A 27260-nucleotide genomic window follows, 5' to 3' on the forward strand; every position below is an offset into this window, starting at 1 on the left:
GTATTGACTGATTAAAATGCAAAGCATTGCTTCTATGTTTCCTTGAGATCTGGAAAACCTATTTTAGCAGTAAGCATGGGGGGAATGCTTTATTTTTAATGTAGTGGTAAAGTTTAGCAAGAACTTTTGAAAACAAATGACACATTTTGCAAAGTTTTAAAAGCTGACTGTGGGTTGCCAAGTCAGAATGGCTTATGAAAATAGTTTTTCTTTTATTCAGCCACTGTAAAGGAAAGTGTTTTTTCAAATCCCCATGAGTATTTGCAGCTATTACCTTCAGGATTCCTAAATATTTTGAAGATACTATGGCGGTTTACACATACCTCATTTTGGGCTGCCATTTTGCATGTTATGGCTGTACTTTAAAATGCCTACGCTTTCCAAATGCTGGACAAGTGTAGTTGAAAATTGAGTTATGGTACTCATTGTACTTTCCATTTCAGTAATTTTGTTTTCCTCGTCCATGATCGCTCCTGGGCACCAATCAAACTCCAACATCAATCATTACTTTGGATTTCATTTAACTTCACACATTGGGAAGGCCCTATGCAGATCTGTCCCTCAGCAAAAATGGTATTATTGGGTCACATGGTTATGTCTACCATATTGGATTTTGCAGGACTTTTGTAAAATGTTCCAAACTGGTAAAAGCATGAATGATAGTACAGCTGTGAAACACTGTGTAAGTCTTCTTATGTCTACGTTTGATTGTATGAAAGCAAAGCTGGTGAGTTCACATGACATGGTGACCATGCTGGGGTTTTCTTGATGCACTGAAATGATGGCTCCTCAGCTTGGTCAGTTGAGGTAAATCATGGTCTGCTGTCCTCTGTCAGTATTACTCAGGAAGAGTTACTGTTTAGAAAAAAACAATGCTAGATTTAAACTTTTCTATATACTGTACATGCAGTTGCTTTTCTGTTTTTTTGGCAGTGTGTTATATTACATTTCAGGGATGTTAGAGGTTTTTGGAATGTGAAAGGGCCTATCAAGGGATGTTGTTACATTATTCTGCGGTCATAGAGGGTTGTGCAAAATGTGCCAGTGTCTCATTTTATATATGAATTGGTCACCCCTTGTGTCCCGGTTATCACGACTAATTTTAAGTCATCATTTATAAAATAGTGAACATCCATCTGTACATCTTCTGTCACCTCCTTAGAGGGTCACAATGAAGGAGGAAGCAGGAGTATCTGAAGTCTGAAACCTTACCTTATTGTGTTATTGTCAAGCTGCCGGCTGCTCCTAGTTTTCCGTTTGCAACGGCTTTTAAAGTTTAAGGTCATCTCTGAAAAAGGGAAAGTGAAAACAGAGGAAGCACACATGAGAAATAGGTGCGTTCGTTTAATTTTTTTATACCAAGTGAAGATGAATTCAATGAATGTATTTCTTTACCAAGTGCTGCAACAAAGAAGGTATGAGTGACTCGATCCTTATCTGCTCCTGTAGTAAAGCCCAGTGCAGGGTCTGTGCCAGAGTTTCTGAGAATCTGATACAACTCGTCCCCAATAGCTTCTAAAGTGGGTCGTCGGAGGTTTCTGCAGCATGTCAGCTGTGGTCCCGAAGTAGTGGGATTGTGTGTTACTACAAATCCTTCATTCCCTCTGTGTGAAGAAGGTTTGTCGACCTGAGTTGTTAGCTCCCTCTGGTATATTTTTACGATTTACTCTGTGATCCGTGGAGACGCAATGCAGATATTTTCATTTTTCTTTCTGAGAATGAAATACTTTTTAATAGGTTGACGGGGAATTTGGGTTTAATTCCTTCAGACCTTGTACCCTGTTGAAGCCGATACCCTGGCTTCTTTCAAGAAATGGCTGGATGAGGTTCTGGAGCAGTTAGCTTCTAATTACCCCCCTTGCTTGTGGCATTTCTTATGTTTTTAGTGTCTTTTAATCAAGTGATCAAGAAGATCAGTTGGTATTCAGTTTATTTCCGTGCACATCAGCTAGTTTCATAGCAGCATAAAGTAATAGATGTTTTTTTTCAAAGTAACAGCTGACAATATCTGTTCTTGTCAGATGTAAGTCTAAACCTATTAGACTAATATTAGTCATAAACCTGTTATACAGCATTTGTAGCATATTTTCATTTGACTTTTCATAAATTAAATAGGTTATGTGCATTTTAAAGAGGTTTGTGACAACAATCTATAGAAATAAGAAGGGAAAAAATAAATTATTAGCACCTAAGGTTCTTGCAGTAATTCTTTCTCATCCTTTTCAGGATTCCTTTTTTCATTCCAGTAAGATTCAAGATGGCGCCGTGTTAGTGGCAGCCTGCTACAGCAGCTCTGTGTCTATTTGTTGTCTTTTTGTTTCTTTCAGTTAGTTAATGCTAGTGTGTTAGTGTTTTTTCCTCATACCTTTGCCGGCAACTAGATTTGCGATTTTTTCTCTGCAATTTCCCTCACGGGATCAATAAAGTATCTATCTAAGAATGCTATAAATGAGAGGAGAGGCCATAAGGCCGATCTAGCCTGTTTTATATGATCCTAGGATCTCATCTAGTTGTTTTTCAGAAGAAGCTAAGGTTGGATTCAACCAAATGTCTGGCAGCTTGTGCCACACTTCCACAACCCCTTGTGCAAAGTGGGTCAACCAACCCCTCTTGTTCATCTACTTGTAATTGTACTTTATTGTTTTTAGTCCAAAGTATGGAAGTCTAAAAGTAAACAACCTGTCACAAAAGTCTCTAACAGTTTGAACTTTATCTTAAAATGTGTTTTAATATTAATTAGCCCCTTGTCCAGTCACAGCACGTAAGCAGTGTACAATATTTTTTGCACATATTTGCCTATTATCTAATTATAATTAGTCTATGATCTATAGTGTATATGTACTATAGGCAAAGGGACTATTTGCTTGTCTTACCTTGTCAGGTGTCTTGTCCTGCTGTGCAAATGTTTGCTGAGCTCAATCAAACTCCCTGTTTGACAGATTCTAGGACACTTAAGCCTTGGGAGAAATGTAGATGTTTAAAATAAACATTTCCGTCTGTGTAATCTTCCTTTTAAATGTTTGTATTTCTTTTTTTTTTCCAGATTGAATGTAATTTTTTCCAAATTTGATGAAGTCCAAAAATCGGGCAACATGATACTGTCCACAGCCTCGGGTGAGTAAACTCCTGCACTCACACAGGAGTCTGTCTCTTCCACCGTCTCGCTGGAGTGATCTGGAGGTTTCCTTGGGGATGAAACAGCTTTAAAATAGTGTTACAAACCGTTTCTTTGTTTAGGCAATTTTTGTGCTTTTATTAATGCTGCTGTCCTTAAATTATTTATTTCAACATGTATTACTGTAAACCACTTACACTGAGACAGGGTTTCACCAACAGCTTTTCAGCCCTGTGCTGTGATTGTCAGAGTGGTTTAAACATGGGGGCTGGCTCGTTACATCTGCTGAGGTGGGGGAATGTTGGCAGAATGGGGGTAATTAAATACCTCATGATGGCAGACTACCCTGGTGTGATCTGATAAGAACAGGCACTTCTGTGCAAGACTGCCACAGTGTCCAGTGATTAAATTCAGTTTTCCTGTTCAACAAGGTCGAGGGTTTCCTCCAGAATGCGCCATTGCCTCTCTTTCCAGTCATCTCCGCGGCACGGGAATGGTTTTCTGCCAGCACAACGCATTCAGTCCTTTAGCATATGGTGAAAATATAGGAACAACCTACGAACAGGAGAAACACCACAACAAGATAGTTTTGTGATTTTGCCAAAAAAAAAAGATTCTCCTTTGTCTTTTTATTTTCCTCCTCCACATTCAGAGTGCTGCTAAATTTAACGGGGCTGTCGGACGTGCAGTGGTGTGACAAGATGGGGAATTTAGTCGGTTTCCAGTGAATTCAGAAATCCTGAAAAGTTTTTTTGTCTTTGGGGGGGAAGTGCTGTGTGGAAACGTGGCTTCTCTCCAGTGTGTGCTCTTTAAAGGCCAGCTTCAGCAGGGGAAAGGAAAGGAAAGGCCCTGAATTCTTTGCTTGTCGTCTGAACGGTGCACAATGCCACAGAGACATGGTGCCTGTCCAGCAGGCGGACAGGAGACTGGCAGTTCTCGTGTTGGGAAGGTGCACTACAGGAAGCCTGTGTGCCCTCCTCTAAGGGTATCGCCGTGTCAGCAGTGGCACGGGGGCAGAGAAGAATCGGCTGAAGTGCTTGCTGGAAGTTCATTGTGGCGGTGGAACGATTTTGGATTTTTACACGTGTTTTGTAGTACCTGGTGTCTGTGTACCCGGCGATAGGGGAGCAAATATGTAGTGGAACGTGGAGCTCTGCTGGTTGTTTCTTGTTCTTAAAATCTGCAAAAAGTTGAAAAATGGGGGGGCTTTATGAAAACCATTATTACTCAACTTTTAAGAGGTCAAAAATGTTTGAACTGACTCTTGAATCTGTATTGAGTAAAAAGTCATTCACTTCTAAAGTAGTCATAATATGTTGTCATAAGATGGTTCGATTTTATTCTTTAGTTTGAAATGTTTTCTTTTTGCAATTGTATTAACCTCAACTTAATTGCATCATTTCCAGTACAATTCTTATCTGAATTTTTTTTGTAACCATTTACAATAATTAATCCCCTCCCCCCCCATTAGAGATACTGTACATAATCTTGGTGTTACTGATTAATTGTATTGTTCTTACGATCAGTGATCTTATAATATACTTGTATTGGACTTACATGTGATTTTTGCTTCCAATTGAAAATATTTATAAAGTTGCTTTGTACTGTGTATTTTTTATAAACACTTATTCACTTTTATTACTAAGGAGATGGTGAGTTGCCGTTTGGTATATGAAGTTAATACTTAGATCGCAAAACATGGTGTAACTTGCAATCAAGAAGTAAAGACAATTAAAATAATTATTAATTGCTGCTGTTTTTACTGCATGTGCTGCCTTTTCTATTACAGATAACCTATTACTAATACCCAATAATAGCTAATAGCAGCGTTATGAGCCTGACCCCGTCAGATCTGAGAAGCTAAGCTAGGCTGTGTCTGGTCAATACTGGGATACATCTAAATAAAATAAGACTGTTGGTGTTGAAGTTGTAGGTGGCACTATTTCCTGGACCAAAATTTGGAATAGTGCCCTAGTGTGTTGATAGTCTTATATGAGCTATAGGAGCTCCCCTCCTTTGGGTGAGATGTTAAACTGAGGTCCTGAGTATGTGGTGCTTTTTGAGAACCCTGGGCTAATATCCCCACTTTGATTCAGGTGTGCACCCCACATGGTCTGCTGTTTAGTGGGGTTGCTGGCACAGAAAAGCTGAATATCTGTCACCCTGCGTGGACGTTGTAGTGTTTCAGTGGTGGATGAAATGGGTCCCCAGCAATCAAGCACTTTATCCTTAGGTATGGGACATGTAATAGAAATGCAATTATTTCTAAAAAAGTAAGTGCAATTAATGAAACGGTTCCATAGAAACCATAAATTGAGACGCAGCTTATTCCATCATAAAGGAATGGGCGTTAAACAAGACTCTCTGCACATTCGGAGTGAAACTTGGAAAAACTCAAAATCAGATTCTTATGTTTTCCAGGTCACCGGTTTTGATGTCCTGCTAAATTTCAAAATGAGGAAAAAGATCATTTTATCCTGAGTTTGTGCTTGTCTTGCTTTCCTTTCCTTCTGTTAATAAATGGAGCCTCAGGCCTGACGTGTGGATCTGCACTTTGGTTGTTGCGGAGGAAGTTATTTAATTAGTAATTATTACTTGATGTTTGTTTTTCACATTGCGCTCACTCATCCGAGAGGAGAGGCCTCCGATATAAAAGTACCATAGCAAGGGGGCATTATTTCATAACAGGCATCTTGTTAAAGATGGGGAATGAGATCTGATTTTAATTAAGAAAGCAAATCGCAGTCATTCAAGGGTGAAAATCATCTACTGTCAGACTGAAAAGTGTAAATCCTGTCATTTCATGTTTCGGATGAAAAGGATGAAGAATCAGTCATCCCCATTCTTCTTTTTACAGCATCAGCATTGTAGCCAAATCAATAGTTTTATTATAATAATTGACAAATACAGGGAAGCCTTGGAAAAAAAACAATTGAACTATTTCTCTCTTCACATGCTGCAGATTTCCGTAGGCAATCTCTCCAGTAAAAATGGTTGGGGCTTCAGTTTGATTTGTTTTTTGTTATTTGGATGTAGCTGTCTGCTTCTGTGCCAGCGCCCCTGCCCCCAGTGTTTGTCAGAGGAAGGTGTGTGTTAGCTGCACGCTAGATTGAGGCAAGGAATGACATGGCTCTGGAAGAGAAAAAGACGCAGTAATTGCTAACTGGGGCAGCTGTGATTTTGCCTCGGGGTAGTATAAGTATTAAACTGACTGCACATTAACTGGCGTCATAAACAGAGAATGACTGTATATATATATATGTCCGGATATGTTTTTTTTTTTTTGTTCAGTTTCAGCCCATATTTTTTAAATGCATGTATGTCCCAGAAAATGTATTGCATGCTTCATTGTCTGTTGGTCCTTCTGTTATAGGGGTATATGGCATGTAAATGTCTCCGTTTTTCGAGTGGAGTATTGTATCTGTACATTAAAGCTATAGTGTGCCTCTTTATTAAGAAAACCTTGCTGGTACAAACATTCTCACAGCTTATGTCCCTATGTGTGTGAGAAATCGGAAAGCAGCTGCGGGTTCTCCGGTGTTCAGACTGGATATTATGGATGAAATATATTGGATGAAATGTTTGAAAGTGAGATATGCTGCCCAGTTTTTCCAGATGTGTTCTACAGTGGCTGCTATGTCAAAACAAATCATAATCCTGCTCTATATGTTTTCCTGTGTTTATGGAAAACAAGATTTAAGCGTTCAGTTTGTGAATGTTGTTTGCTGAAATGTTTCATTCAGATGAGCATACAAATACAGGAACAAGAAAAGGTACAAAATATAGTAAATTATATTGGTACCAATTATTAGCGGTTATGTTTTTAATGTCTCTCTGTATATATGATGCTTTCAGTGTATACGTGTGTGTGTGTATAGATATATTCAAGCCTGTAGTTTCCACAGCACTGAGGGAGAAGCTTTTTGTGTGTTTATATGTTCCAGCGGCTGGGCGAGATGTAGAGAAAATATTCCAGTGTCAGCTGAGGTCTTCCTTCCTGTGCAGCTCGCAGGTTAACACTTCACTAACGCACCGCCAGCACGGGCTCGGGAGCTGGGGCCAGACGCGGCTCTGCCCACCTGGTTCCGGAGGAAGGAACAGCCGCTGTCGCACGGGGCTCTGACACGGGGGCTTTTATTCTGGAGAAGGGTGGCAGTTGTCGTGCGCGAGGTCACAAGACTAGTTTGGGGAGGGGGGGGGGCGGTGTTGGCTGGGAGATACTGAGGGAGCAGGATCTGCGTCTCGGCACACTCGCAGCTCTGTGCAGAAGGAATACTCTCACCATGACGGCTGGGGAAGGTAGGATTCTGCACAGGAGGCCGTTTTCTTGTCAGATTCAGGGCAGATTTGCGAGGGTGCGCCTGGCAAGGGTAATATTAGATTTCCTTATCTTGCGGCGCACTGCAAGGATTTTAGCAGGGAACAAAACTACGTCAGTCCTTTTATTTCTACTGCCTTTTATTCTCCGCTCATTGCTCACAATTCTTATTTCACACAGCTGGACAGCGCCGGAGAATGCGTTTTGGGATGTTCGGATATGAGTTTATGAAGGGTTGGTCAAAGGTTCTTCTGCAGATTAGAATATTGTAATCCTGATAGCATGTCTTAAAATTATTTCAGTGCAGATCTTCATAAAAAAATGCGTATTTTTACTTAATGTATTTCGAGGCTGTGCTGTCTAATTGATTTCTTTGTGTGTTATTTATTTTTGAAGGGAGTCTGACTGATGTCAGTTTCTATCGATACCTTGTGTGACTGAATAGCCTGTCACCCGGGGGCTCTGTCCTGTTGTTGAAAAGTCGGTGGTCTCGTTGACAGATGACGTTTGTGATGTCTTTCAAGGTCCTGCTGTACCGGAGGGGGGCTCGTATCCACTTGCTGGACACAATATTTGACATGCTTTCGTGTCCAAGACAAACGTTTGGAGGAGCAAAGGCATGAATGGCGAATGAGAGGCTGTTGTCGTCAGGCTGCTTTGTTCACATTTGCTGAAGAGAGAAGCAAGTGACAGCTGTGTAGGGGCTTTATTGGCGCTTTTTAAACCACAATGCATTTTTATTCCTTTGCAAAAATTTTAATCACGCGCTTAAACTGACTTGCACCTTCCAGGCTGAAGAGCTCCAGTCTTGTATATCTGAATAGCGGAGCCCCGGCGACACTCGCTCTGTTCTGTGCGGGCGTGTGGGGCGCGCGTGCGGGGAGGGATCGGACGGGGCCGCTCTCGGCCTGCAGCCTGTGCAGGGAGGGCGCTTGGTGCTGCGGGCCGCCCCTCTCGAGGTGCAGCTGTCGGAGCGAGTTTCGCTCTCCACGCTGTCCTCCGGCAGGAGAGCGCAGCGTGGCGTTTCCCTTTGAGAAAACCCTTCAGGAAAACGCCTGGGTGCCGAGGTGTTGGAATCTTAATTCGACAGTGAAAAGGCTGGCAAAACATTTCAATGTCCACATCTGGCTTTCTTACCACAGAGAAGAGAATGATATGACTCTTCTAACACACATTTGCCTGTGTGTTTGTACCTGATTTTGGCTACACTTAAACGAATGTTTTACAGTGTCACAGGTTTCCCTTGTTCCAGCGGTGTAGCTCTGCTAGAAAGTGTAAAGCTCTTATGGCTGATTTCTTTATAGATCAACAGGACTGACTTCCCAGTACTCGCCCCAGAGCTGGGTCAGGGATGGTAGGCTTTTTCCACCACAAGTGACAGTTCAGTTATCTCTTAATTTACATTACCATGCCTAAGAGTGCAATTGGCATTGAAAGCATTAATATCTCAAATTAATATTAATGTTACCACAAGACATTGCATCTAGCTAGAAATGACTGGATATGGGGAAACATACAGCAGTTAAACAAATAGCTAGGAGCACAGTGTTGGCGAGCCCCTGCAATCTACAATAGCAAAGTGAAGCATGGATTTGGTTTGATATTAACAGATGAGGCCTGCTGGTCAGGAGGGGCACGTTTAAAATGAAAACAAAGCCATTGTCTCCTGTGCACTGTGAAGTATCCTAACTTACAGAGGTTTGTGCTTGTCTTGATGATAGCTGTGCCTTAAGATGAATACATTCATTAACATAAATTAAAACCGGACACCACCATTTTATAAGGCACTGAAGAAGACCACACAAAATTAAATAAAGATGTATTGCTTCCAAAGAAGCTGAAAGAGTTCAGTTCAGGATATTGCTGTCAGTCTGGAAACTTTTGAGGTGTTGGTGTTTGTTTTAGCTGCAGCCTTGAAAACGGGTCAGGTAGGTTTCAGATTATTTATACATATATGAATCATGGATCAGCTTCTATCACAGCACATGAGTACTAATGTCCTTATACGAATGGAGTGTTTAACAACTGACTTTACAGTGAAATAGCTGGCACACGCTGACTGGGGGATTGGTGTAGGCTATGTGGACACTGTGGAGGCTGCCTGTTGTTGTAGTTCAAAACTGGCGGGCAGTACATTAATAAGCTTTATCTAGATTCTGCATTGTCCAGGGGCGGCTATAGAGGAGTAATCGTAACTGAGGCTTGCCAGCAGCACCCTTCAGATCTGGCACAGGCTGAGCAAGCCCAGACTGCAGTGGGATATGCGTCTTGGAATCAATACGGCAGCAAATGTAAATCCGAAAGTACAAGTTGAGTTTGATGATAGCTCTGTGACAGGAAAAACAAATCCAAATAGCAGGTCTGCTTTTTATAATGGTAGGCTTCAGCAGACACTCTAGCCTGGGGTTCCCTTGTTTGAGAGTAAGTAAGTGAAAGGCCGCTGCAGCTTCGTCCTTGGCGTGTGTGCACTACAGCCTGCACTGGAGCTGTTTGACAGAGTAATGTGTAACGACTAAAATGTCTTCTCACTGCTTTGCATGAGCATAGTTGTAAATTCCTCAAAGCTCGTGAAGTGGATTTGATTGAAATTGAGTGTGCCACAGGCAGGGCTGACATATATTTGACTGGGCATGTTTTTCTGAGTCATTGTGAGGTGAAACATACTTTGCCTTCGTCGCAGGGGTGTGAAAACACAGTTGTACTAGAGCTGCATGAAATGTTACCTTGGATCATTTCGGTTGCATTTCTGGAGAGGTCACTGGTTTCTAGGGACATGCACGGTCTTTCAGGATTTCAGGTGTGTCGTGTTGCACGAGATGCAGGCCAATGTTTCCGATGGAGAACTAGAAGACATTGACCCAGACATGTCTTTGATCTGAACAGACATAAAGGCTGAGCTCTGTAGACTATGGATTGCTCCTTGCATGTGACCTGTCTGTGGGGATGCGCTCTGCTGAAGTTCATTTCAAGGCTTCCTTTTTACTGAGACGCTTGTTCTTCTGCTAATTATTTTAATTTTATGTTAATTGTAAAACTAAGGTACTGTATAAGCATATAACCAGGTGGGGTAATTTCCATTTTTCTAGATTGGTTTAATTGTTTCTTGTCAAATGCAATATGCCATTTAATTTAATTCATAATGTTCCCACAATGACTTACTTGGAAGAAACTGACAGCTGATTCCCTGAGAGAGGGAAAGCCATAGAACAAGAAACACCTATTTTGCAAGGGAAATGACAAATATTCCCAGTCACTGGCCATGTGTGGTTACTTTTATGTGAAGAACAAGAGTGTTATAAAAGTGAATGATTGTACATATACAAGTGCATCATGGTACTGTGAGGAACAGAGATCAGTTTCCCATGAAACGGTTCAACTTATCTGATGTGCCTGGAACTCCAGTATTCCCACCTTTCAGTCTGTACAGAGAAAATTGATGTTCAAAGTTTGTTTTCCTTTCAGATGAAAGTTTTTATAAGTATTCTGGTGGAAGCGCAAGAAAAAGAACCTAAATCTGAATGGAGCTTTTGTGTGCTTCCCAACAACTCAGTTTAGGTATACTGTGTGTGCCCTGAATAGCAGCCATGTGACCTCAAAATTATGAATAGATCCCTTTTAGGGGGCTCTGAATAGTTGGGCAGAGTGCCCTCAGCTGGGGCACAGCCTAGTTTCATTCCCTGGTGTCAGTGTTTCTCTCGTTTCTGGGCTGTTTGGAATCGCATGAATGGCCCTCAGCAAGCAGAAAATACAGGCAGAGGCTCAGTTGTTTCCTTTGCTCTGCGAAGCCCGCTGTAGAAACCTCACGAACCCCTTGGCCTTGCGATTTGGGGGGGAAAAAATGTGTGCCGGATTTAAAATCAAACGAGACAAAAGGAGGCCCAAACGCAGAATAAAACGTTACATTCATTTACTGTTCAGCTCCCGGCTTCTGCAGGGTCTGTTAAGGCTGGGGCGCTCTGCTCGCGTCTGTCTGCTTCATCGCCGGTGCAGCGGCTCCCAGTGTGCAGGCAGAGCTGTGCTTTTCCGCTGCGCACCGAGTCGAACCCTCATCAGGTTTAGTGGGCTTGAGGGAGAGAGCGGTCAGGTGTTGGTCTCTTTCTGACTGAAGGTGCTTCCGGACGCGCTGTTTTTCCCTGTGAAGAGTTACTGGTACTGCACTCCGTTACATTTCTGTGTTGGGTGGCCTTTTTGTTTCCGGTGGTGTTCTGCTATCTTAATAGAGGAGCACTTCCTGTTTTTGAGTGAAAAGGGCCTGCTGGAGGGGTGGAAACCTTGGAGTGATTTCCCGTTCCGGGAGCCGCCAATGACATTGTTTTTCCTCCGGCTGCGTTCCTGATTGAACCCAGTCACCACCGAGATCTGTCTCCCACCTTTGTGCGTGGCACTGAGTAATATAAAATAAGCCGCCATTAATTACATTTGAAAAGTAGTACAGTACAGATGACATTTTGTCAGTGCCTTTGAGTTTTATTTGCTCTGTGATTTTCCTTGTGGTATTTACCATAGACCTCCCCTTTTCTCTTTCTGTTCGCTGTAGTGTTGTTCTAATTAATGGTGTATTGGTGAGCTCCTGGAGAAGGGAACCTAGTGTGGTTCAGTCATTCTGATTAAAACTGGAAAGAAATGAAGCAGTAAATGGAATAATAGGAAATCATTATGCATTTCAAGTTCAAAGCATTTCAAGCTCCCATTTTTTTTTTAAGAGACGGCCATGCAGATTGCCGTATCTGCTTTCCTCTCTTTAATTTTTCTGCTTTGTTGGGAAGAAATCCGAGTGGGCCTGTCCGTGCATACACCTGTCCATCGCTCAGTTTCACTTCCCAAGCCCCGATCGGGGGGACAGCTGAGGAACCAGACCTGGGCGATTGAATTCCGCCTGTCAGCCTGTGCCGGCCTGTTGCTGGCCTGACATTCATCCAGCTGTTGGTGGTGTCTTATTATCGGGTGCATTTATGTGGCTGCAACTTTCTCTAGACGCCTCATGTGCACATCAGTGTTTATTTATACTGGGGAGAGAGCTGGCTCCTGTGTTAGGGTGATGGAATCACTGGCTTCATAAGAGCGTTTAAGCTGAAAGTCAGTGAGTGGGGAGATATTTTTGAGGCTTAAAATACCATAAAAAGGAGTATTATTTAATTTGTAGAGTACTTACTAATTGCTTAATACAGACATAGACATCCCAAGTCTCCAGGAAGTTCTGGGTGAAAGTAAGATTATTCAGCTGGACTGGTGAGTTATAGTATTCAAAGTGTATTGCAAATATATTATAGTATCTATCAGCAAATTATTTAATTATATAGCTGTGACCCCCCCCCAATCAATTTTCAAAGTTGGGGTGTCTGTTAATCTGTGTATATTTAACACACTAGTCCAGATGGGGGCGTTGTAGGTTGTTTTATATTAAAACATACAGAGTACTGATTAAGGAAGTCTGCTGCTGCGATTTCTCAAGACTGCTGCTCTTTATTATCCAGGCTCCAGCCAGCTCCCCTGGGTATGCAGCCTCGGTTTAAATAGATCCCTCAGTTCTTTCAGGAGTTACCCTGTGAGGAAGAGGGCTGGTCTCCCCGCCTCGTGGCCCTTTGATGCCTCTCTCCCCTACGTGGGTTTAGACCGGAGTCAGATTTTTAGAAACAAACGTCCTGCTTATTCAGCAAGCTTTATGATGAATCTTTTCTCCTGTTCTAGTCCTTGATGATGTGTGATATTATCTAATGCTTCATCATTTCTGGCTCATCAATACAGTATATGTGATGTAAGCCTCCCAGTAGCTGCCCAGAGAGCTGTGAAATTGCGTTTATGACATCCCACAGGTAGATGCTGAGAGGCAGAGACGTGCAGCTTTTCACAACTTGCAGTGTTATTAAATGTAAGTCAGGAAACGGAGCCCCGTTACATGTTGTGAGGAGACGGTACAGCCAAGCAGTCCCCTTAACGTTTGGAGCAGTCCGAGCTGTGGAATTTTAATGGGCGAGATGAAAAGGCTAGCATTGCGTAACATGTATGTCTTCCGACAAGGTCATGCTCAGTACTCACTGTGTCACTTTGCAGGCTTTTGTGTTTCTTTGTTCTTTGTAATAAATGGTTCGGAAGTGCTACATGCAGTGATAATAGCAGTGCAGTTTGTCTTCGTGAGGAGAAATGGGAGCAGCACAGGAATTCCTCTGGGTGGAGATATTCTGATATTAGTTTTTTATCATTTCTAGCTATAGGAAGGTTGAAAAAGAGCCGCTAATTTGTTCATCAGAATATTCATTTGGGCACACATGGGAGAAGACATTCATTATTCATTATGTCTTCAGCCCAGAGAAACATGTATGTCTCTATATTTGCTTGCTGCTGTGTTAACAGTTCATTAAGGAAGTTTTAATGGGTCTATCTACTGTATTTTATGGATTTCTGATGAGATATACATCTGTTTTAATTTTGTTCCTGAAATGAGTCCTACAGTATTTAAAACAACTATTAAAGTGGTATTTCTATCAACACTGAATTATATATTTGAGGTGATATGTAGATTCAGATCATTTTTACAGTTCATGGATCTAAGCATTCTAATCGGAAGCATCAGATAAGATAAGATCACTTTATTGGCCATATAGAATTTCTTGCACTAAGAATTTATTTTCGCATACCCCAGCTTGCTCTCCATGAGGCACACAGACAGGGAGAGAAGCTTGGGGTCAGAGCGCAGGGTCAGCCATTTTTACAGTGCCCCTGGAGCAGCTGGGGTTAAGGGCCTTGCTCAGGGGCCCAACGGAGTAGGATTCCTTTGCTGGATTTGAACCGGCAACCTTCCAGCCACAGGTGCAGATCCTTAGCCACAGAGCCACCGCCCCGCCATCAATGCGGGTGATGAGAGTTATATTGGAATTCTCTTCTTGTGTTGTAGTGTGTGTGTTAATGGTAGATCAATCATAGTAATACTGTGAATCATAACGGAGGGATTACTGACTGAATGTCACTACTTTGGTGTACCCAGCTCCAACTCACACATGCACATGCAAGAAAAGGATGTTTTTTGTTATTCTTTTACAAATTTCTTCTAATGAACAGTTAACATATTTTCCGCCACTTTCAAATGCAAATGCATTAGGCTAATAGCACAGGGAGGTCCTTCGTGGTTTAAAAGCCCAGATGTGGTTTTGTTAATCAAACGATGCCCCATCATAGACAGGAGATAAATGCTCTTGTTGTAAGTGAACTGCAGGCAGGCTTTTACTAATTTTCTTAGCAGTGCTATACAAACGTTTAGCCTGCTGTTCAGTGTGTGTTTTGCTGTATCTTGAGTGTCCTTGCCTCACAATATTTACAGGATACATGGGTTTATAATAACTTCTGCTTCCCATAGCAACCTTAGCTGTGCTTCAGTACTGATTGAGTAATCTGGTTAAACCTAAAGCTTTTACAAAACAACCCACAGTTCCTTGTGGTTTTGTATTTAATATTTACTTATCTGTGCTTTGTTAACTATACTGTAGCTTTAAGTATGTGGTCAAGTTTGTACAGTATGTATAATTAACAGGGTCATAAGCTTTGAGAGTGTGGACACCATTGTTTTTGTGAACCTCATTATGTATTAACAATGTGTAACTTAAACGGGAACGTCAACGCTATTTTTATATCTCGGGATTAGAAAGAATTGGCATTGACGAACGAATGCATTTCAAACCCCAAAAAAATAAAATGTATACAGCAACTTGTAAAACCTCCAATTCACTTTACAAACATGACAAAATTTCCAGGTATGCGCAGCGCCGTATTCATTTCTGAATGAGGCAGCAAAACTTCTGGAGACGTGTTGCGGCTTTATTACATTGTAAACATGCAGGCCGAATACATCTCTTTTAATCCAATAGAGACGATTTTGCCAACAAATACTCCTTGTTAACTGTGCATGCAGATCACATTGGAACATTTCTGAAGTGAGCTGTCTGCTGCACACCCTGTACTTATTCGCTCGAATGCGAGTTTGGCGCAACATGGCGATTTACACAGTACTTTCACAAAGCTCACGATTTTGTGCTTGATTTAAAATCGGTCATTTTTTTTCTATAATGTCAATGAATTAATCTTGTTACCAAGATTTAATAACTGGTCTGAGAAATTGGGACTGCAGTTCCCCTTTTAAGAACAGTGTGCTGTGTGTGAGTTGCACGAGTATGTGTGCTGGGGACATGTTATTTAGGTCACTTTCGGTGATCGAACAGGCACATTTTCTGAGCCCCATATAGCGAGATGACAAACATTTCACAAGTATTTTCCAGTTCTGTCATTGCCAGTAATCTACTCTGGAAACAAAGGCATCACCAAGGTTATCCAGTCGAATTAGAGCAAACTGGTTCATACCCATGACCCATTTTTTTGCCGTCACTTGACATCAGTGAGGAACTCGGCATCCTATCAGCATGTGGAAATGTGTTTTGGGACCGTGGGGCAGGGTGTGACATCATCTTCCCCGCAGACGGCACGGTGCAAGAGTGGTCAAGCCCAGAGGACAAGTTCTGCACAAGGGCACAGATGACCGATTCAGAACTAGGTTGCATTGTGAAACAAAAATTATTTTGTTGCTGAAGGGATACTTTTGTCAATTTTCCATTTCACTTGGAAGAGAAGCCCCTTCTTTACCTTTGTGTGCGTTCCTTTATACAGAAGGACGTGGCTTCCTTCATAGTCTGCCACGCTTCAAGCAGTCTTGTCTTAAAGGAACACACCAACAAAGATTGTCATCCTTTTCAGAAACTAAGGAAATAAGACTAACTGGGTGGGGATATTTACTCAGTGGTCTATGAGCCAGCACTATGTTTCTGATTAAAATGATGTTGCCTACAACAGTGATGTGCATTATTGAAAATTACCAGAGAAGTGAGATACAGAGAGCACAAAAACAAGACGGCAATTGAAATGTTTTTAAATCCATCACACTCTGAGAACAATTTTTTTAGATTTAGCTAAATCTTTTAGATTTAGAGAATACAACAGGCTGTTAAATTGGAGAGACATTTGAACTGAATCATTTAATGACCAGTGAAAGATCAGCGTCTTGGCATTTTTTAAGAACGTCAAAGTAGCAGAGGATCTGGTTAATATGATGCAAAAATATCAGCTGTGTTTCTGAAAGCAGGGTTTCGTCAGACACTTTCTTCTGCTGAGACTCCCCTGTGTGCAAAGTTTAACTAGAATATTTGATAATGTTATGTGAAACAATTAAGCAACCCCAGAAAAGAGCAAGTGTCCTATGCACTGAAAAACGAATAAAAAAACTATCAGTAGGAGAGGCCAGCACTGTTATTTTTTTCATTGCAACTTATTAATGTTAAATATTTATCTTTCCAATTTTAATGTTTTGCACTGCTTGTTTTATTTCCGAATGAGCAGTCTGCAACAAGCACGATGGAGTGCCCTCTAGTGCCTAGTGGTGTTACTGCATTCAAATACTACGGTTGCATTTGCAGTCTATTCTTATTGAGAACGGTTTTCTCATTGAGTGGTCCAGAAGTAATGAGTTCAAAGTCAGAGAAATACAGATACATCATTTGAGAGCAGTTAGCAGTAGCAGGCTGTGATATTTCAATACTTCTTCTGTTTGCTTCTTCTGGTTTTATACAAAGTAGAGGACACCTTTGAATTGAACTAAAAATAGACTGTTTCCTTAGGGTGGCATGCAAAGACAACCTCCTGCGTCACACATTTTGAAGAGGAGAAAAGTGTTTTTGGTGTCACGTAATCAGATAGGGTACACATTTAGGAGGCATATTTGAAACTGTGTCAAAGTTACTGGGGGAAAAAAACATCTACAGCTCCACCCTCAACAGTCTTCTTGTGCAGGTGATGAAACGGGGCTCTTTGGTTTTGTATCAGTGACACATGAAATAAACCACAATCTGAACACATTCTCAGTCCAGGACTTCAGATGACCAGGAGCATATTTCAGCATGCATGAGCATTCCCCTGCTCATCTGACTGAGCACATGTGCTGGTAAACATAATGGAGCGTCACCGTCTTCTATATCTTACATTCAGTTTTAATTAGCAGTGGTTGAGCAGATGGTTACCATGGCATGTTACTTCTGTGATCTTTAAGCTTTATCTTGAAGTTGTAAAATCAGATCCTCATTGAAGAGCAATTCTAACTATTTGGTGAGATTAACCAATGAAGGGGCTTGGGATTTTCACCTTTGCTCCTGAATGCAATTACTAGTGACTTTTAGTATTATTAAAAGCGATGTGCATGTTGTACCTTTTACCACAAGAGGGTGCAAGAGTGGTGGTTGTGAAGTAGTTCAGAAAACTGAGAAGAATGTAAATAAACCTGTACTGAATATTTCAAGCTAGTTTCTTGTACTGGTTTCCACAGGTGGGGCAACATAAGGCTTTTGTACCATGCTGTTCTCTTTTATTGGTAAAACAATGAACGACATTAAAAGAATGATGGGGGGGGGAGAAACGATGGCACTAGACCGTAAACTCCAAAGTAATATCTTATCAAGCTAAACGCAACAGCAACAGTTTCCAAGAATTGCATTTGTTAAGCACATTTTATCCCAGAAGAGCGCATGGCTCTTTACAGGAATCTCTTTGTGTACAGCTCTGCCCGGGTGACACACAGCAGATCAGGGGGGTGTGAACCTGCTGTACTGATTTAATCAAAGGATGACGGCGTGGGAGTATAACCACAGTATATGCGGAATTCTTTTCTGCTCTCACTCCTTATTGGGTGCTGTGTTTGTAGATGCAAGGGTAATGAGCTGGGCTGTAGAGGCACCCAGATATCCGGCTAGGATCAAACCCCTGGATAAGCAGTTTGATTTCCACTTCTGTGAAACAAATCCCCAGATTTGATTTATGCTCTCTCCGTGCGCAGCATCCGAATCGGGCTTGCAGCTGCATCACTGAGCGGGTAACAACTGCATTGCAGCTGTTTCTCTCCACCAGCTCGGCCCTTGCTCTGGTGCTGTTGATGTGTTTACGATGTTTATTTTCAAATTAAACACAGCCCCCCTGAACATCCGGGGTTCAGACAGGTGTTAATTATACTTTTACTCGCGACTGTTGGGTTGTGCGTCCGCGTTTTAAAAGAAAGGTGGCATGCGATGACAAATCCTAACAATCTTCTGTGCCAAGAGATCTGTCACTTATTGTTCTGTATCTCTTCGTAAGAAGTTCTCCCAGTCCTCCCAGCTCTTTGAGTGGGGATCAGTCTTGCTGGGGGGGTCATGCCTATGATGGCCCAGTGTCCCCTGCAGAGGGGGATTCACAAGCTCTCTCTTGCGCTTAACACTACAGTGACCAGGCTGGGCTCTGTCCTGATGAGCTGCTGTTCGGGGATTGAAATATTCCCACATCGTAGGTCATCCTTTTTTGTCGCTCATCTTTCTCTCTGGGACAAAGTTTAGCGTCCCATTCTCCTCCGATTCTGGTTGGAATGATATTTGTTCTCATTTTGTAATGCTTTTGCCTTTTGTGTTGTTTAAATGAGGGTGATGGCAGCCGCTATGACCCGGCCGAAGTTGCCATTCAGGCTCTGTTCAGACCACGTATACAGTACGTCACGCTGTCCTGTTTTTCTCTTCAGCTGTGGGAAGTGGAACGGTTAGGGATTCTGTTACAGCAGCTGATTGTAAGGGAACACCGGGGTCACGGCTCAGTGTGCTCGACAGGTCAGTGCTGTGCAGTAAGAACTCCACAGTTCAGCTCTAACTTGACTTTCTCCCTTTGGTCGGGGTCTGGGTGAAGCTACAGTAGAACCCGTCATCGTCGTAGCCTTCATATCGTGTCCCTTGTCACACAGATGGCCAGCCCCGCACGGACCTGTACATTTTGAAAGGCACGCCCCCCGTTTTCTTTCCATTTTTTTTAATGAAAGGGAGCGATTTTTAAAGGACTGGTCATCCTAAACCTTCGCTGTAGTCGGGTCTGGTCTGGTGTGCCTCATGTGCATTGACGTCAGGTTAGCAGGTAGTGTGGATTAGCTCCGAAACATGATCCAGCGCCTGGAGATGGTCACCCAGAGGAATAAAGAACAAGGCCATCATTGAGGTGTATCCCCCTTTACTGTTCATGTAAACCTTTCAGCCCGGAGATTACACGTGGCTTTGGCTCAATACTAATTATAAAATGTACCCTTATTAATTACCTTAACATTTAGAGGCATGTCCTAATTGTTAATTTCACAATGCTTGGCTAATTGCAATTAATCAGCTAAATGCTTGTGCATCATTTAACTCTTTCAGAATCTTGTACTATGTCTCAGTGAGCATTTGGTCAATCAGAACCTGCCTTCCTTTTGTTTTTTGTGGTTTCAATGTTTGCATTCTCAGAGACCAGCGTATGAGCCATCCCAATCATTTTAAAATGCATACAGTTGTTCGGAGATTTAGCACTTTGTCCAGCAGGAAAGAATTCAGAAACAGCCTCTGATGTAATGGAGTTGAATGTTAATGTTGCCTGAACACAATAACTGTTTCCATTGCACTCTGACAGTCCCTTTGGCTATTCAGCGCATCATAAATTAAAGATGCTCTATTAATCAGTGATCGCTCCAGCCTTATGTGCTAGTGATGACTTAATAAGGGTTTCTTAGTACACAAGTAATAGTCATGAATATGAAATATGTAAGCAAGTCAGCACTTTGCCAGTGTGTGCTGTAAATTCTCTATTCATTTAAGTCTCCTGGTAGAATTCTCCTAATTGGCATTACATTCACGAAAACCTTCACCCTAGAAGCTCTGCGAGTGAGTCCAGATGTAATTGTAGTTCCTCCTTTTGCTTTTATTGTGGTCACCCAAGAAGCTCAGTAGAAGCAGATCTCTCCAGCATAACCCTGCCCTGTCTCATGTTACCTTTCTTGTAGTGGCTGTCGCTGCAGAGAACTGGAACATAAACATTCTGAGGCCCATACTGTGAACTTCAGTGTAATTGCAGAAAAGAAATTTAAGAATACATGGATTTGTCTCATCCTGTGTGCTCTGAGAAAATGGTTGTTGCTTAATGTGGATTCAGATCTTCAGCTTTGCTGCATGCTGACATTATTTTTTTTTAAACTGAAAGATGTTAGAAGCAAAGGCAGGCCACGTCATCTTTTTATTTTCTGTTTGTGTGTGCTCTGAGGGACTGGTGCCGTTAAAAGTCTTTACCTGAACCGCAAGGCCACGGGGATTCTGCAGGGTTAGTCATGCTGACTGGAAGGGTGAGGCCTCGTCAGTGGTTGGAGTGGCTCCATGTGCTCGTCGCGGATCGTGACAGCTGTTCCGTCCTTTCTGTGCCAGAGTCCCGCGGGACAGGTGCTCACAGCGGTGACGACTTCCCCGGCCCCGGTGCCCTGTGCACTCGGCAAAGGGAAAGGCAGAAGCAGCGGAGGTGCCCCCTCTGGAATTGGACGACTGTGTGTTTAAGCCCAGAGTGGGCAGGGAGCATGCCCAGACCTCGCTGCTCGCGAGCGAGAGAGCATGATTGATCGCAGCCTGGATTGATTGCAAATACGACCCCTCTCAAACCGTGTCAGATATGAGGGTGATGCTGAGAGCATGAAGGAATGTTGAGAAAGCTGGTCTGCAAGAGGATCTGTACTTGTAAGCATCCCTTACCTTATCTTATCTTATTGGCATGGTGAAGTTAATGAACGCATAGCCACATATTTGCTTAATATTGAATAGATGGCGTGGAGGGCAGGAGGGTTGCCTCTGTTCTGGCAGGCGTGAGAGACAGCATGTGGGAATGAGTGATGGAGGTTCAGGCCCTCATGGTGAGAATAATCTTGAGCTCTGTAGGATACAGAGCCGGCTGGTGTATCTGGTGAGGCGATAGGAAGACTAAAATCAATTGTCTCTGTTGATGCCCTGTACAAATATCTTGCAGAAGAATAAATGTTTAATTTCATGTTTATTGTTCTGTGTGTAGAAGAACCTATCCTGGGAGGCAAACAGCATGTACAGCTTTAGTCTTATTTTGACGTGTACGCATTGAATACATTTGAGAACTCAAAATGTGTTTTTGTAAGCTCAGGCCTGTGTGTTTAAAAGCCGGGGTGTACAGTAATGTGTGTACGATAGCTCTGAGCTGTACTGGGCTGTAGTTACAGTTTGGAAGCGGATCTGTTCATTAGTGTGCACGTTCTGTGGCAAACCTTGAGCTGCTTGTGAATTCGGTGTGCATCGTCAGTCTCATCGGGCAGTGTGGACTCACTGAATTATTCAAGACAATTGATTATTTGTCTGGCTGATTTCTGCTTCCCCCAGTCCATGTGCTCTGTAGAATAAAACATGTTTTCAAATTATTGTGGTTTTGGAAAGGAACTGAAACTCTTTGCTGTCAGTAAATACATCTATGAAGCACCTTGACTGTTGAAACCTTACAGTCCCCAGCAGTAATGCATAACAGAAACAGTGTTCTTCAGCTGTGGCTCCTGGGAGCTACAGGGTGTTGGTGTTGTCATTTCAGCTGTAACATAAAGGGTAAAAAAGATCGTTCAAAGCATTTTGAAATTGTTGAGTATAATAAGATCTGGTGGACTGTGGGTGGCTCTCCAGGACCTGCTGTGGCCTCTCCTGTACTATTATCTGTTCTGCATGGCTTCTGTTATTCTGTTTCCTTTCTTTAGTATATTTCTCACCTTTTCCAGCAAAAGAGCTTTTCTGCTACCCTAGGGAATTACTTTAATATCATACCAGGCCCCTCAGTCCTTCAGGAAAAGTATTATGGAAAATATCCTCATATCCTTTCCTCTAAGTCATTTAAAAGAAATCAGCATGTGCCAGGACTGACTGTTTTCGTGGTAAACGCCATGTGTGTCATCATCATCTTAGAGTGTCTGTGAACCCCGGTACGAGAAGATGCCAAGGAACAACCAGAAGTACTGCTCATGTTTTCATCCATTTCCTAAACTTGTGTCTTTACTTGGAATATAGATGTTTATTTCTTAGTACTTTAAACACAGATGTATGAGCAGAAAATCTGTTTTCTTTTACAGACAAGAATTTTGACGATGAAGACTCTGTGGATGGGAACAGACCCTCCTCCTCCAGTTCCTCCTCTTCTAAAGCTGCCTCCAGTGGCCGAAAGGGGATCAGCATGGGCTCAGGGCGAAGGCCAGGCCCCCCCACCGGCGTAAAGGCAGCAGGTGAGCAGCTGCCTGCTTGTCAGGGGCCTTGATGTTACCATGTTTTGGGGCTTTATCTCTTGTCATGTCCTGTAGTTTAAAAAAAAATCTACACCCTGGGGGGGAAAATACTTTGTAATATTTGCAATGTTTGGTGGTTTGAAAAATGTGTGCAACAGAATTTGCAAACCAGCCTTGCAGCCTTTCAAGAGCAAAGTGGTCCCCGTCTGCCTTCTGACGAAGTGCGGGTGAGGCTGATGGAGAGCCTGTTGGTGCTGGTGTGTAGATGTTTGATGAAAGGGGCTTTCAGCAAGCAGTGTGAGCTGATGGTGTGTTACATGTGGAAGAGAAACCCCTGGAGGACCAGCTTTATTTATTTATACAGAGGAGTGTACTGGTGGAATTTCATACTGGTAGAGCATAGTCAACCAGTGCTCTTGTTGGAATGGACTGGATGTGAATGAGGACAGTGGAACAAGTGAAACAAGAGCTGTGAGCAGGAGAGAGTGTAAATGCCCTGCCAGGTTTTGTGTTGGTAGTGTGCAGGCTGTTAGCGTTGCGTCTCCACACTCTCGTTCCAGGAAAAGAAGGTGCCAGCGCAGGGGCCGTGGACGAGGAGGACTTCATCCGCGCCTTCGATGATGTTCCGACCGTACAGGTAAGCCACTGGCTGGCGCTGTCGTGAAAGCCTGACGTTGACAGTTATGCAAAAACTGTGATCTTAGCGTTGTCGCTTCAGTGGGGGGGACAGAAAAGACGGTTATACCTGAAAACTGTAGGTTTAACCTACATCTGTAAAATGCACTTCTTAAGAAGTAGTTCTGAGTCCTCAGTCTGCACGGTTTTCAAATGGATTGTAATCTAAACCAAATCAGTGGGTTTTTAATCTCTTTCTCTGATCTCATCTGTGAAACACCTGCACCTCCCTGCTTTCCTGTGTCTCTTTGCAGATCTATTCCAACAGAGAACTTGAAGAGTCAATGAACAAAATCAGAGAGGTTTTATCGGATGACAAGCACGACTGGGAGCAGAGAGTTGTTGCCGTAAGCTTCACTGTTGCCCCGTAATCGTGAGCATTGTCCACACTGTGTTGTGAAGGATCTCAGTAGAGCAGATTTCTGCGCTGCACTGCATTTTAATAGACACCTGAAAAGGAGCACATCAGTCTTTCACTCCTTCTTTCGCTCCAGTTTGCCTTACGTTGCAGACAGCCTTTTTAACATTTCCAAAGTAACCTGAATAAATATTCTAACATTGCAGTTTTTCTTCTTACACTAGTTTCTCTCTATGCACAGTGTTTTACTGCCTTCTTTGTTGGACAGAAATTTTCATTAAAGCTGTGAGTAGAAGAGTTAGAATATGCCTACCCTTATGAACCAATTGCTTCAACAGCCTCTTAACCTTTCCCTTTAAAGAACCCTTTTTTTAGATCCTTATATATTTCAGACATGAGGATCAAGCCTTTGGGTTAAGCCCAAATGAGGGATGATGAATCATTTAAGGGCCACTTGTGACCCTAGCATGACGAGGCCTCTATACAGAGCATGGGCTGTGATTGCATGTAGGGCCATGTGAGAACAAGCGATTGCTGGAGCTCTCTGACAGAAGGTTTTTCCTAGATCTGTCTTTCGGGTTGAGTTGATGTCTTATAACTCTCCCATGGAAGATGCACCCATTCTCATGGTGCAGGACATTGAGTTATTCCCACATGAATCAGGGAGACGGATCAATTGATTAGACTTTGTCTCCCACAGCTGAAGAAGGTGAGGTCTCTCCTACTGGCAGGGGCAGCGGACTACGATGGCTACCATCAGCACCTGCGTCTCCTGGATAACGCGTTCAAGCTGTCAGTGAAAGACCTCCGCTCGCAAGTCGTGAGGGAGGCGTGCATTACACTAGGGTGAGCGGACGTTTTGCAAGCTTTTATTTCTTTGAGGTGGGATGAATTTAAAGGTTTGCCTGTGGATTTAATGGCGTTTGAATCAAAAGCAGATCAGAGACCTGAAAATTGTTGTTTCACTCCTGGCTGGGGGCCCTTTTCTCCTGTGCCACACTCAAGGGCTAGTGTCTGATAAAAAAAAAAAGCCATCACAATTATTCATGGGGGAAAAAGCGTTAAATCTGTATTTGGAAACTTCTTGATTTCCTTGCAAATATTAATCAAAACGTCAATTTTGCCCCCGCCACGATTAACGATTAAAGGCAGTCTTGAAGAACTCCCAGATTAATTTGTTTTAGCTCGTTTAACACTGGTGTCATCCTAATGAAGTGTAACTTGCTGAGCACTGGGGAAAAAATGCCATCATAAATAACGCCTTTGCTTGTGGACATGTAATCACTCAATTGTAAATGTTCCCAATTACAAACAGCATAACTGTGTGTGAAACTCAACAGACAGACCTTATTGTTGGCATGGAGCTATGAGCCAGGGAGCGTTAATATGAGTTATCCAATAACAGAGTATTTCTCTGTCCAGGCATCTGTCTTCGGTTTTGGGAAACAGATTTGACCATGGTGCAGAGACAATCATGCCAACTCTTCTTAATCTAGTTCCAAATAGTGCCAAAATCATGGCCACATCTGGAGTTGCTGCGATCCGACTTATCATGCGTGTGAGTATCCCAGTGTGCGAAAGGTTTTTCGATCATGTCTATGTCTGTGGTTATGAGAGAGCTTTGTTTGACATTGGCTCTTCCCCAGCAGAAAAGAATCCATATATTCCTCCCTCTGTAACATGTTCTCTTTTGGATGTACTGTCAGTGACTACTGCCTATCTCGGAGTGCAATGGAGGTATAAGAAATTGAATCCAATGCCTTTTTTAATAGCACAAAGAGGATAATTTTCCTTATCTCCACTGGGGGCGGAGCAGTGGCTCTGTGGCTCAGGATCTGTGCCTGTGACTGGAAGGTTGCCGGTTCAAATCCCGCAGCCGGCAGAGGAATCCTAAGAGCCAAGGCCCTTAACTCCAACTGCTCCAGGGGTGCCGTACAATGGCTGACCCTGCGCTCCGACCCCCAGCTTCTCTCCCTGTCTGTGTGTCTGTGTCTCCATGGAGAAAAGCTGGGGTCTGTGAAAAGACGAATTCCTAATGCAAGAAATTGTATAGGGCTGATAAAGCAACATTATAACATTTATTATTATTATTGAAAAAAGCAGTGTGATGTTTAGAGTTTACACGCATCGGCACAGTTTAAAAAAAGATTGGGATTTTATTTGTGACCTGTGGTTTCTCTTATTTTCTGAATTGTCCCTTGTTGTTTTTTTAGCACACACACTATCCCCGACTGATTCCCATAATGACCAGCAACTGTACCTCCAAATCGGTGGCTGTCAGAAGGTAAGGGGATTTGAAAACAAATCGGAGATGACAGCAATGAGGAAATGCGACTTTCTGCTAGGAACTTACACCTCCTTTTCTTTTGTCCTCAGGCGCTGCTACGAGTTTCTAGATTTGCTATTACAGGAGTGGCACACGCATTCACTAGAGAGGTAAGACTGCAGTAACACAGCCCCTTCAGGCAAACATTCTTCTGCAGTTTTTTAAAAGCTTTTAAAATTCCCTCTATATGGTTCTCAATTTTATAGTAAAAAAAAGTGATAAAAACAAGGAATTGCATGCAGGCCGCTGTGCTCTCAGGGGTAGTGGAAGACTGTAGCCTGTCTCTGCTGGTCTGTTGTGTAGCATTTAGCTTGTCAAGGCATGCTAGTAGCTGAACAGCACTGAATGAGGGGATTGATGAGCCTTCATGGGTTAAATTAATGAGAGCAGAAAATGTAGAAGCAGCGCATCTCAGCAGTTTCTATAGCAACCAAGGGAGGACCTTTAAAAGTGCCTCCCGTGCCCACTTTCCCCTTCAATATCCCAAACGGCTTTGTGATGTACAGCTAACTTGCAAAATGCCGGGCGGTGAAGCTTCAGTGCCAGAGGAGATGTCCTCTTATTGATTTCTTTTCACTTGACCTGCCTCCCCCGTACGCAAGCCTTTGGTTAGTGGGGAGGTGTGACGGGCTCTGCTCTCTCCGGCGGTAACGATGCCTCGTTCTCGCAGGCACATGGCAGTCCTGACGGAGACGATCAAGAAGGGGATCCACGATGCCGACTCGGAAGCCAGATCGGTCGCCAGGAAGTAAGTCTCGAGCCCGTGGCCGAAGGGATCATGGAACCCCGTCTGGGTTACTCGTATCGGACCGTAGGATAGAACGGTCATTCGGAGAAGCGAGGTGTGGTGGGATGTACGATGGGATGGGATGTACGATGTGGACAATGCACATCTGCAAAAGAAGTGCTAAATTTCCAAAGTATTATTTTTAAATGTTGGATTTTTCTTGGCCATGTAAGCTGCTTTGATTTGTTTCCTCACCGCAAATAAGTTGTACAGTAAATGTGCTTTTATTTTTTGTTGTTGTCGCACTACAGCTGTATTTGTTCTTTATTACTGAGTGGCTGTACTTGACCTTTCCCTAGGTGTTACTGGGGATTCCACAGTCACTTCAGTCGGGAAGCAGAACAGCTTTTCCAGTCGCTGGAGTCCTCTTACCAGAAGGCCCTGCAGTCCCACCTGAAGAACTCGGACAGCATTGTGTCTCTGCCTCAGTCGGACCGCTCCTCCTCCAGCTCCCAGGAGAGCCTCAAGTGAGCCTCACTTGACTCTGTGCTTGTATTTCTCAGAGTGACAGCCTGCCAGACCCGCACTCCAGCAGTTCCCTTTAACTCCCCAGTTCCTAACAG

The 27260-nt window shown here is 42.9% G+C and overlaps 1 protein-coding gene across 21 annotated transcripts in view; it reads left to right on the top strand.

The window, feature by feature from the left end:
* Positions 1 to 27260, top strand: part of clasp1a (cytoplasmic linker associated protein 1a) — a 98970-nt gene that overhangs the window by 32669 nt on the left and 39041 nt on the right. For 18 of the 21 annotated variants that reach the window (XM_088930404.1, XM_088930384.1, XM_088930385.1 and 15 more), the window contains exons 8-17: positions 3044 to 3114; positions 22402 to 22551; positions 23112 to 23188; positions 23481 to 23573; positions 24285 to 24430; positions 25007 to 25142; positions 25798 to 25868; positions 25961 to 26020; positions 26581 to 26658; positions 26997 to 27164. In XM_088930404.1, coding sequence (XP_088786530.1) covers positions 3044 to 3114; positions 22402 to 22551; positions 23112 to 23188; positions 23481 to 23573; positions 24285 to 24430; positions 25007 to 25142; positions 25798 to 25868; positions 25961 to 26020; positions 26581 to 26658; positions 26997 to 27164 — 1050 coding nt within the window. Of the gene's footprint in view, positions 1 to 3043; positions 3115 to 7347; positions 7415 to 12524; positions 12663 to 22401; positions 22552 to 23111; positions 23189 to 23480; positions 23574 to 24284; positions 24431 to 25006; positions 25143 to 25797; positions 25869 to 25960; positions 26021 to 26580; positions 26659 to 26996; positions 27165 to 27260 lie in introns of those variants that run through there. The other 3 variants (XM_088930401.1, XM_088930403.1, XM_088930402.1) reach the window with 2 other exon arrangements.

The sequence above is a fragment of the Atractosteus spatula genome, chromosome 13 (genome assembly GCF_055471065.1).
Source record: "Atractosteus spatula isolate fAtrSpa1 chromosome 13, fAtrSpa1.hap1, whole genome shotgun sequence".
NCBI lineage: Eukaryota > Metazoa > Chordata > Actinopteri > Semionotiformes > Lepisosteidae > Atractosteus > Atractosteus spatula.